The following is a 12041-nucleotide window of genomic DNA, read 5'->3' as shown; positions in this document are numbered from 1 at the left end:
TGAGTAGGTAGTTGTTATTCTATACAAAAGTATTCATATTATACTTGTTGTCAATGTCAAATGGTTCAGTTTATACCCTTCATAAGTCTTAAAGGAAGTATCCCTTAATGTATACATGAGAGAATATAAATATTTTAAAGCTGTAAATATCAGTGGATATTTTATTTTTCACAGCCATTTATAGTTGTGTTTATTTTTTTTACCCTCAGTGAATACAAAGAATAGTTTGAAGACTGAATTCTTGAAAGTAATACTGTGACTTTATCCAGAGCTTAAAAGTAGAAGTATAGTTAAAGACTTGGGTTAAAATCACCTGGGGCTAAGAGTTTACAGAATAAGCACTGAAGTATAAGGTCTGTTGGCTTTCTGCCTTAATCCAGCCTGTAAGTTTCTCCTTTTCTTTTTAATTTCTTTGAGAAAATTCAAACATTTAGGGATATAAGCCAATATCTTGATTTTTTTCTAAGTAAAACATAAAATGTAGTAGTATGATACCATTGACAATATGTTCAGGATACTGATATGAATTATTATTTTTTATAAGAACAAATATCTCATACCACCAAATAATGGTCTATGAATCATTGTTACAATTCCAGTTTTCTATATGGCAGTATGAGATTTGCAGGCTATCATATATTCAGTGCCAGTATAGATTTATGAAGACTAGAATTTTAAAATATTTGCTTTATTTTTATTTGCCTTTTTGGATAATGTTATTTAAATTCAAGATAAGTATAAAAAATAATAATGATTTATTGACGTTTGTGTATTTGCATCCATTTGTAAGCCCTGTAGGTATTCATGGAATTAAAAGTATTATTGGTTATTTAATATTTTCATGTAATCAATAATGTATGTGACAGTGTATCATTTAAAAGGATTTATTAAAAAGACAACACTAACTCTAATAGGACATTGTATTTAACACTTACATATTTTCTTTATATTATAAAAGTTGAAAATTTTACTTGAAAATCAAGTAAAGCAGTGAAATGTATTTCCAAAATATTATAAATCAGTCAGACCTTTTGCTCTAAGTCTGGGATTCTCTGACTTTCTAGGTATCCAGTTTTACCAATGTAGTACTCTTTGCTGGATTATTCTCTAAATAATAAGTATATAAATTTAAATGACCTTAATTTTACTTCTGAAAAATTATGCTGTTATTCAGTATAAAATAATTATGTCTAAAATCATTTTGCAATAGAATAGATTAAAATATATTTTGTATGTTGCTTATGTATGTTTTAAACTAAGTAAGTTGAATGAACTAGGTATTTTACCCAGTTGAAAACTGCCCTTATTTACTGAGTGGGTTCTCAGACAAGTATAATTTCTTGGGAAAGTAGTGCCTACTGGTCTCTCAAGTCTTTCATATACTAGAATAATGAAATTTAACACAACAGCCTTATATGTAACTTGATATATTAGATCTTGTGGCATATTTAATTCTTAATTCATATATGTATTTTTTTCTAAAAGCTACATCAGGGAAGAAGTGGCTACGGACATTTAAAGAATTATCTTGTATTTAAAAAAAATCAAAGTAAGATATCAAAAATATTTCATTTAACCCAAAGAATTTTACTGTTATCATGATAAATTGACAAAAATAGCACTTGTTAATTTGTTTGTTCATTATTCATTGACATGAATAATTATGAATTTACTAAATGCTTTCTTAGTAAGTAGCAAAATATACTAAATTGTAGCCCTTGCCCTTGCAGACCAGTTTGTGAGATAAATACTTAAAATAACTTATAAAAATTAAAATTGTAGGTCGGTTGCGGTGGCTCACGCCTGTAATCCCAGCATTTTGGGTGGCCGAGGCGGGCGGATCACGAGGTCAGGAGATGGAGACCATCGTGGCTAACACAGTGAAACCCCGTCTCTACTAAAAATACAAAAAAATTAACTGGGCGTGGTGGCGGGCGCCTGTAGTCCCAGCTACTCGGGAGACTGAGGCAGGAGAATGGCTTGAACCCGAGAGGCGGAGCTTGCAGTGAGCCAAGATCGTGCCATTGCACTCCAGCCTGGGCAACAAGAGCAAAGCTCCATCTCAAAAGAAAAAAAAAATAAATAAAATTGTATTAATATACCAAAACTATAATATATACAATATGCTATAAAAATTCAGAGACGTGGCCAGGTGCTGTGGCTCACGCCTGTAATCCCAGCACTTTGGGAGACTGAGGCAGGCAGATCACCTGAGGTCGGAAGTTTGAGACCATCCTGACCAACATGGAGAAACCCCATCTCTACTGAAAATACAAAATTAGCCGGGTATGGTGGCCGCGTATGGTGGCGCATGCCTGTGGTCCCAGCTGCTAGGGAGGCTGTGGCGGGAGAATCGCTTTAACCCGGTAGGCGGAGGTTGCAGCGATCCGAGATCATGCCATTGCACTCCAGCCTGGGCAACAAGAACGAATCTCCGTCTCCAAAAAAAAAAAAAAAAAAAAAAAAATCAGAGCCATATGAAAGAAATACAGGCCAGAGTGACAGTTAATAGTCTTGTAAATAGATGAAAACTTGACTGGACCTTGAAGAATGTATAGGAATAGCCTAATTAGAGGAGAAGAAAGAAAAACATTTATTTTAGGAAGGTGAAACGATATGAATTTGGAGTGAAGAGTATCATATTTGTTGAATAGTAAGGAGACTGTATTGGCAGAAGTGGGGCATTTATGTTGCAGTTGAGAGGGAATTAATGTTAGATAGATAGTATGGAGCCAGATAATGAAAAACCTTTGTTGTCCAGTCAAAGGGCATCCTATGGAATACAGATTTGCCAAACATTTTCCTAAAGAGCCCTTTTAATTTATCTAGAAGATTGTGGGGGAATAAAAAGAAGTCACTTACGCGGTTTGTTCTCTCTTGCACTAAAAATCCAGACAGGCTCTTGGAGTGCTTGTAGGTACAGCTATTCATAGGAAAAAGAGAACTGTGAATTGACTAGTTTGGATGCTGGAAGACAGTTCGCTTGTTGGAAAAAAAGGAGGATATTTGTCAGAAATTAAAAACTAAAGATGACAGTTACATATTTAAATATTTTATTCATTTTGGTACGGTATGTATACAAATGATACAGTATACAGATTTATTTAACAACACAAAATAGGGGTTTGGGAAGGTGATTACTTCAGTAATGTTACTTCACTAGTAATAGATTTTGAATTACAATGGAGATTTGTTCTCTGCTGTTTTCACTTTGCCTATAAATATCAGAGGTTCTTGACAGTCTATTACTGCAGACTTGCTTGAAAGCAAGCTCTGTTTATTACAGTGTTTATTAATAATAATATTATCTGGCCCAGCAAAACTGTCATTTGTTAACAAGAATTCATCTCATAATTTGTAATAATTTTGAACTTATTTCCAAAAGCCCAGTTATGTCTACATTTAATTAAGTACCTACTGTTAAATTATTGATTTTTAAAAAAACTTTATTCCAAAAGATCCACTGTTTTAAAATTGTTGGTAATTTTTCTGTAATAAGTATTTTCACCCTTCAATGTCTAAAGAATTATTCAACAGCCATTCAAGTAATGTAGATAAAATATATATTATGCTTTTCCATTTGAAAGAAAAAATGGCGCTAAGAAATGACTGTCCTTCACATTCATTATTTGAAAAATGTAGAAAAAAAATTTCGTAGGAATGTGTACTTTGTTCTAACTAATACATCAATATATAATGTTATGTGGATATTCAGTTAATTACATCTTCATGATGTATATCAGAAATTTTACTAAAGGATATTTAACATTAAACCGCTAAGCTTTAACTCTGCACAGTAAATGGATGTAAACAGTTTGCTTATAAAATGTTAAGGAAACAGGCCAGGGGCAGTAGCTCTTGCCAGTAATCTCAGCACTTTAGGAGGCCAAAGCAGAGGATTGCTTGAAGCCAGGAGTTTGAGACCAGCCTGGGCAACAAAGTGAGAACCTGTCTGTATAACATAATAATAATAAGAAGAAAATAAAATATTAAGGAAATAAAAAATTTGTACATTTATTGAATGTACAAATGTACATTGAAATATTTCTTAATGGATTTTTGTTTTATAAGAAATCTGGGCCGGGCGCGGTGGCTCAAGCCTGTAATCCCAGCACTTTGGGAGGCCGAGACGGGCGGATCACGAGGTCTGGAGATCGAGACCATCCTGGCTAACAGGGTGAAACCCTGTCTCTACTAAAAAATACAAAAAAACTAGCCAGGTGAGGTGGCGGGCGCCTGTAGTCCCAGCTACTCAGGAGGCTGAGGCAGGAGAATGGCGTGAGCCCGGGAGGCGGAGCTTGCAGTGAGCTGAGATCCGGCCACTGTACTCCAGCCTGGGCAACGGAGTGAGACTCCGTCTCAAAAAAAAAAAAAAAAAAAAAAAAAAAAGAAATCTGTATGGTTTTATCTATATGGTTGAGAACAACTATCACACCTGTTCCAATGATTTAATAATCTTTTACAAGTACTACTTTAGTATATTTACATTTAGCTGTTTATGAGAACACTTTTTCTCCTAGTATTTAAAAAACGATCAACTGAAATGAAACTTTCCAGAATATTGTTATTGTTATAAATTGAATTTATAAAGCAGGGATCCTTTTGTGCTTAAAAGTATTTTTATGAATAATAGCTGGAAAACTTGTCGCATCTTTATTTCATTACATTTTCATTGTTTTAAGAATTTAAAGTAAGAAAATATAGAGACAACTTACTGTAACATTTCAACAGTCTTATAACTTGAAACCCAAACTTGCATAATTTTTACTTGTTTATTAAATATATTAAAATGTAACCTCTTAACAGATTATGATGTTTACCAACCAAAATTTTAATTATCTTAAGCACATTAATATTATCTAGAAATTTAAAATCATTGATTTTATTCTTGTTGAAAAGAAACAGCATCACAATTATTAAGGACAATTTAGATGAATGTAAGTTGTATCAATTATTAATACATGTCCAATATTTTATATATATGCCAAACAGAAAGGCAATAAAAATTGACAGAAGATCATATTAATCTAAGTGATTACAAATTCTGAGTGATTTGATATTAAATTTTAATTTTAATTAAAAGTTTAATTTGCAATTAAACTTTTTCTACATAGTTCTTAGCAATTAAGACCTTGTTGAGAATTTGTATCCAAGACAAGGTGGATGTCATATAAAACCTATAGTACTTCAGAATGATTTTCCATTAGATAGTACTTCTAATGGAAATAGAAGAGCTCAACACACATAGAATCATGCTTCTGTAGGTTAATCAACATGGATTCTAAGCTATATTGGGAGAAATGATCTCTAGATTTATTTAACACATACTTAGTCACCAGACTCATTATTCATCTGAGATTAGTACAGAACAGATTTTTACATGTATGTTAACTCCTCCCAGGTATCCTCTGTAGGAACAGTTGTAACCAACGGTAGAAAAATAAAACCTTTACTATTCAATTCGTAGAACAAATCTTAGCATGGAGTCATTAGCACATGTCTCAGCATAGTATTGCATGGAAAATAAAATACTATGGAATTTTTTAATTATTGAAAATGAAATCTCTCTTGAGAAATAGCAAGAATTAATTTAAAAAAAACAAAAATAGAAAATAAAAGATGTAAAACTTTTTAAAATTTTGAGGATTTACTGATTACTATAGTTCCCCTACCCCTTTTTTTAATATGATTTGGTAAAAATCTTGGTTTGACTCACTATTAGTTGTAGCCTTCCTAGAAGTATTTAGGTTTTAACTTTAGAAGAATCGGAAATTATTTGAGGAGTGGACTATATAAAACATGGTATGATGTTAGAACCAGTAGTATTTTGTTACTGGAGGACAGTGAATTAACCAGAAGCCTGCTAATTTCTTATTATTTTTTTTTTTTACTCTTAATGGCTTTATTGTACCCAAATTACAACTTTTGAAATGTTAAATGCAAAAATATGACTTCAAGTAATTTCATCTGCTTTTCCTGACACTGCTGAACCTTTAAAGTTATGCTTTTGCTCATATCTGAGTAATTTTGACAAATATATATTAATATAATGTAAAACATAATGCCCATATACAATTGTATCTTTAATATAAAAACATATCCCATTTTACCTACTTAGAAATATTATCTATTGAGGATGTAACATAAGCAATGCTATTTTGCTTAATGAACGTATGACACTTAAAAACATTCTTAACATCTTACACTTTTAAGGTTTTTCTGTTAGACATAAGAACTTTTTAAAATATCTTAATGAATTGTTCAACATGTGTAGATGGCCTTATATAACATATTATGTATATAGTAAGTGTATATGTTTAGAAGTGAAGTGAACAATAAATATGATTCCTAACATTTTTGTGTTTATTTTTAACACAGCTGATGATGCTATATTATACTCTTCATCTATATTAAATTTACTCTTTAGGATAAATGATAAAAATATTATGATAAATTTGTTAGAATGCTATTAGTTACCTGTTTATTAATATGAGGTTAATGTTTACATTTTCAGACGGGCCTTAAATTTATTAAAAATTAATATTTTAGAAGATAATGTGATATTAAGAACTCAGAACTTCACATTTAATTGCTTTTAAGTATGGATCCCTAAATTCATGTGGAATCAACTTGTTGGTGATGTTCAACATATTAAGTAGGTGGATAATTTTATGCCAAAGTAAACTTCATTTCACCACTTCTTCAAATCTCTGACTGTATTCATTGATAGGAAAGTGACTCTTTTGGTTTTATTCATTGAACTTCTTGAATTTTTTTTTTTTTTTTTTTTTTTTTAACATCTCTTTTCCCTCAAGAAAACAAGAGGGAAAGAAATGAAACTATTATTCATGAATATGATCAGGATACTTTTAGTACTCATGTGAATTTTTTATCAGTCACCATCATGATTTCAAGTCATGAATTTATTTTTACATGCTTATGCATGCATGTTTACATGCATTAGTTACTTAATTGATGTTAAAATCCATTAAATTCAAATGAATAGGAGAAAAATTTGTTCATAGGATTTTGTTCTCGTTATATTACATTTTATTTTATTTTGTTTTATTTAAATAATCAGTTTAAGGCTTATAAAGGTTGATTTGCTCCTGAACTGCTTTGTTTCCCAGACATTGCCATCTTCCCCAACTACCACCAAGTCCTCTCCATCTGATCCCATGACCACCTCCAGAGCTAATCAGGTACAGTATCATCCTGTCATCTACACCATACTTTTCACGGGTGATTGCCTGCAAACTGGAGAAAAAGATAATGGTGGGTTAAGGATTTATTCGTTCATTCACATATATGCACCATAATCAGATTCCAAATAACCTAAGAAAGAAAAATCAATTATTTCTAAAATTTTGTATGCATTTCTAATTTTAGATAACAAATACTATATTCAGATATTAAACTACTATAATTTTTTATTATTTTTCCTTAAAATTGTGACTACGTAATGGAGCTCTGAAGGCTATTTATTGAATTGGTATTTTTAATTTCCCTTATTGTATCTTCCTAGAATTTTTCATGTGTAAGTTAAGGATATCATATATGTAAAAAATAAATGTATAAATTGAGCAAAGGTATATCTTTAAAAGTGAACGCAATTTTATTTGCTTTTTATTTGAGACATGCCTTATTATGTAAACAACTTTCAACTATTGATGAAAAGCATTTCTAACAATCTAAAAGAATTGAAAATTGGTATTTGTGGTAATTTTAATGTTTAACAACTCAGGAGAAAATTCTAAGCATTTTCATTGCTCGACTGACAAACTTTGCAAGTAGAATATATTTTATTAGTTTGATTTATGATTGTTTTGGTACTATTTGTAGGTCATTCTTCAAAAATGTGGTTATTTTTGACAAATATAAGAAGATTATCTAAAATATTTGTGTAATTCAGAGTCATACTGTACTTTAATTTGACAAATGTTGAATAATATATTTATTAAAATTATTAAACACATTTTTATTTTGTCTGAGTTGAGCTTCATTTAGGTGAGAAATGTTATTTTCTTTAATATTTTTGCTTTTTTAATAATAAAAGGCTTTATGGGGTTATTTAAATATTAAATAAAAGCTTATCTGTTTAATATATTTTTCATATAGTTGACTAACAAATTATTAACTTTGAACTATATTTGCTAAATATATTAAATGTGATTTTTTCGTATTATCTAATATAAGACTATCAGAACTATTTTGCTGATTTGTTGATCCTAATACTTTTGCAACCTGAAGAAAGATTTAAATATAATAACTGGAAGCAAAACTGATATTTAGGATGATATTTTATATTACAGGTTTGATTTTCATTTTATACAATAGCGTTCCCTTCAAACAAAAGTATTTTATAATGCAAACATTTTTAGGTCCAATAAATTGGTTAGTAAAGTACACATCTCCCGTGGTAAAAACCAACACTTCTCTTTGAAGGAAATGGTATTACATAAAGTGACAATCAAGCTTGTATTATAAATGCATGAGGTTTAAAAGTATACTTACATTTTTACTCTACATACCTTATCTTTTACTGAGTTTTAATTGTATGGTGTAAAAACCTTTTAGGAAAACAACTGATTTTATGTTTTTAATATTTCTTCTGTACTTTATCATTCTGTCTTTTCCAAATGTAAACATGACAAACACAACCACATTAAAAATAAAACGAATGATTTTTCTCAAGGTAAAAATCCCTGGATCTAGAAGAGAAAATCTCCTTAATAATTTTGCCTTTGAAGCTAAATTTGTATTTTCTTTCATTTATTCTTATAAGAGCATGTGAATCTTTATAAAATGGTTTCTTAAAAGGCTAATTATATATTTAAGTTTACTAATATTATATTTTTACCCTCTAGATAAAGTGCTTGCCAAATCTAAGTTTTGCTATTTTGAAATAAGTCATTTGTAATTTTATATTCTGTCCACTATACTCTGTTATATTGTTACTTATACTCTGTTTTCTTCTGTTCTTGTACAAAGAAGCATAATATCTCCTGGATATCATGAAGCAAGATATAAGAGAAGAACAAAACAAAATCTGTAATTCATAGAAAGAATTGTAATCATCAATCTTTCATATTATTAATAGTTTATAAATACTTTTTCCCCAACAGTATTTTCCAGTAGATTCTAATCAAGTGGTAGGACAGAAGGAAATGTATTTTTTGTTGTTCATTTGTTTCTTGTCAATAGTCCCAATTAATATAGCTTTGCTATACTGACTTATATCTGGAAGTGTATAAACAAGATAAGAAAATAGGTTCTAATATGATCATCTTAAGCTATTTGTAATAAAAAGAACTAATGGATTGTCAATATTCAGAAAACCAAAAATAAAAAACACAGAAAACTATTCAAGGAGTAAGTTTGATCTGCATTTCCAATATTTAAAAATACTTTTTATTCTTTTAAAAATGATGACATGTTTCAGTACATACCGAATTTTACTTTATTAACCTTGAGACCCCTTAACACGTTTCCATAGGTCAGACTGACATACTCTGACTACAGTGTTGTCCTGTAATAATTTCCTCCTTAAAACTGAAAGACTATTATATGAGAAGTCTTATGAAATGATGGCATGGTGGCTCACACCTGTAATTTCAACACTTTGGAAGGCCGAGGTAGGAGAATCACTTGAGGCCAGGAGTTTTAGACCATCCTGGGCAACATAGCCAAGACCCTGTCTCTAAAAATGTATACATTTGAAAATTAACTGGTCACAGTGGCACTTGCCTATAATCCTAGCTACCTGGAGGCCGAGGCGGAAGGAGTGCCTGAGCCCAGGAGTTCAAGGCTGCAGTGAGCCATGATCATGCCACTGATCTCCACTCTTGTGTGTTACCTTAATTCTCAGTTTTCGCATCAGTGAAATTCAAATAATATCGCCTCATAGAATTGTCATAAGAAGTGAAGAACAATTACCTCTTCTTAGAACAGTGTCTTGAATGTAACAAGCATCATATAAATTTTAGGTTATGTTTAATTTCTTATCTGTCAAGTGATAATGAAAAGGATTATTCTTTAACATAGTAAATAATAAAGCAAATAGCTTATTAAAGCTTTTGAGTTTTGCCTTTGGAAAGATTCTAGTATTAGTATTGGCTGTTTTTTCAAGTCTAAAATATTTCTGTAATTAAAGCCTGTCTCCTTTAAACTACTTTACAATTATTTTCTAGAAAGAGTACTCAGTTACTTGTTGCCTAAAAGTACATAAAATTGCTCTTCTTCCCCTACTGAAAAAGAAAAGTTATAAGAACTACCAGTTTGACAACTTCTTCTGTACATGTGTTGTATATTGTAAGGTACAAGTTTGATATTTTTCTACATATGGAATTTTAAATACAAAGCAGATATAAAGATACAGTAAATAGATCAGATTCTTTAAAGCAACATGTTTAAACTTTCAAATAAAACTTAAACAGAATCAGTAGTGTTCAATCAGTTCTAAGTTATTAATACTAAGTTACTTAGTCACTCCATTAAGATTCAACAAAATGGTTTGGTTAATCAGTGGTACCAAAAATTAAATTTTGGTTTTAATCTTAGTCCTTCTTGTTAGCTCTCCTGGAATTTTTCTGAAATTTCATGAAAAAATAAGAGAATGATTTCAGAAATATGTGTTTATAAACATTTGTTTATTTACTGATAAGTTTGAAATTATAAGCATTTATCAAAATGTATAAAACACATGAAAATAGGTAGCTGATATATAGTACCCTTACTGTGGCTACAGAAAAATAAAAATAAAAATAATTGGTCTCACTTTAAATTCATGACCACAAGTCACAAATAGATTCTTAATTCTGTCATTCATAAGCTCATTGACTTTCTTATTCTCTAGATGACTATTTCACAAGTTCTCCTCTCTTTTCAATACTGTATTAATTTTCTATTGCTGTAAAACAAATTACCACAAACTTAATGGCTTAAGCAACACACATTTATATTCTTATAATTTCTGTAGGTCAAGAGCCCAGGCATGATTTAAGCCAGGCAGGCTGAGCCCTTTGCTTGTGACCTCACAGGGCTGTAATCAGTGTCAGCTGGGCTGCAATCTCTTCTATAGGTTTGATTAATATGCTTCCCTGTTCATCCAGGTTGTTGGTTGTTGGCAGCGTTCAGTTTTTGTGAGGGTTTTTTTTTTTTTTTTTTTTTTAAGCTGTTTCACTGAGGGCCACAACTTATAACTGGCTGTTGGCTACAGGCAATTCTCAGATTCTAGAGGCCACCCACGGTTACCTGCCACATGACCCTCTCCACAGGGCCATCAAAACTTGGCTGTTTGCTTCATGCAAGTCCATTAGGAGAATCTCTCTCCATTGTATGCCAGCAAAAATGGAGTCTTATATATTGAAGCAAATCACAGGAGTAACTTTCTTACCTCCTTTACCCTACAACATAATTTAATCATGCTAATGACATTGCATCATTTTTTCCATATTCTTGTAGTGAGAAGTAAATCATGTGTCCCGCTCACACTCAAGGGGAGAAGATTGTACAGGTTGTAACGCCAGTGGGTAGAGATCATGGAAGTTTTCCAAGAATTGTCCCTACCACAACCCCCACAATGTTTCTTGTTTTTTATACTCTCCCAGCTAATGACCTTACTTCTTTTCCTACTTCGCTGAGAAAACTGAAGCAATCAAAAGTGAACTTCCACAAACTCATACCAACAACTACTTAATGAAGCAGCATTTATACCCACATAGTCTGCCTTCTCATCAATTACTGTAGGTAGATTTTCCCTGCTCTTGTCTGAAACCATTCATTTCAGTTGTCCATTAAACATTCTTCCTTTACTCAAGAACTTTCCTTCATCAATTCTACCTTCTCTCTCCTTTTTCTGTCAAGTTTTTGCTCTCTACAGAATCATTCCCATCAGTGTGCAACTGTTTTTTCTGTCATCTTAGAAAGCCAAACAAAACTTTCTTCATGTCACTTCCCCCACCAGCTAATGCCCTGTTTCTTCTACTGCTTTGTAGTAAAACTTAACGAAAGTGTTACCTCTACTCTATTTCCCAGTGTTG

At 31.3% G+C, this 12041-nt stretch overlaps 1 protein-coding gene across 7 annotated transcripts in view; it reads left to right on the top strand.

Annotated features, from left to right (window-relative positions):
* NOVA1 (NOVA alternative splicing regulator 1) overlaps nt 1-12041 on the top strand; it is a 153437-nt gene that overhangs the window by 119303 nt on the left and 22093 nt on the right. For all 7 annotated transcript variants that reach the window (NM_001261800.1, XM_028850542.2, XM_015143361.3 and 4 more), the window contains 1 exon segment: nt 7131-7202. In NM_001261800.1, the coding sequence (NP_001248729.1) occupies nt 7131-7202 (72 nt within the window).

Source organism: Macaca mulatta, chromosome 7 (assembly GCF_049350105.2).
Source record: "Macaca mulatta isolate MMU2019108-1 chromosome 7, T2T-MMU8v2.0, whole genome shotgun sequence".
In the NCBI taxonomy this organism is placed as follows: Eukaryota; Metazoa; Chordata; class Mammalia; order Primates; family Cercopithecidae; genus Macaca; species Macaca mulatta.
The sequence above is the reverse complement of the archived record's forward strand: the minus strand, read 5'-3'. Positions and strand labels throughout refer to the sequence as shown.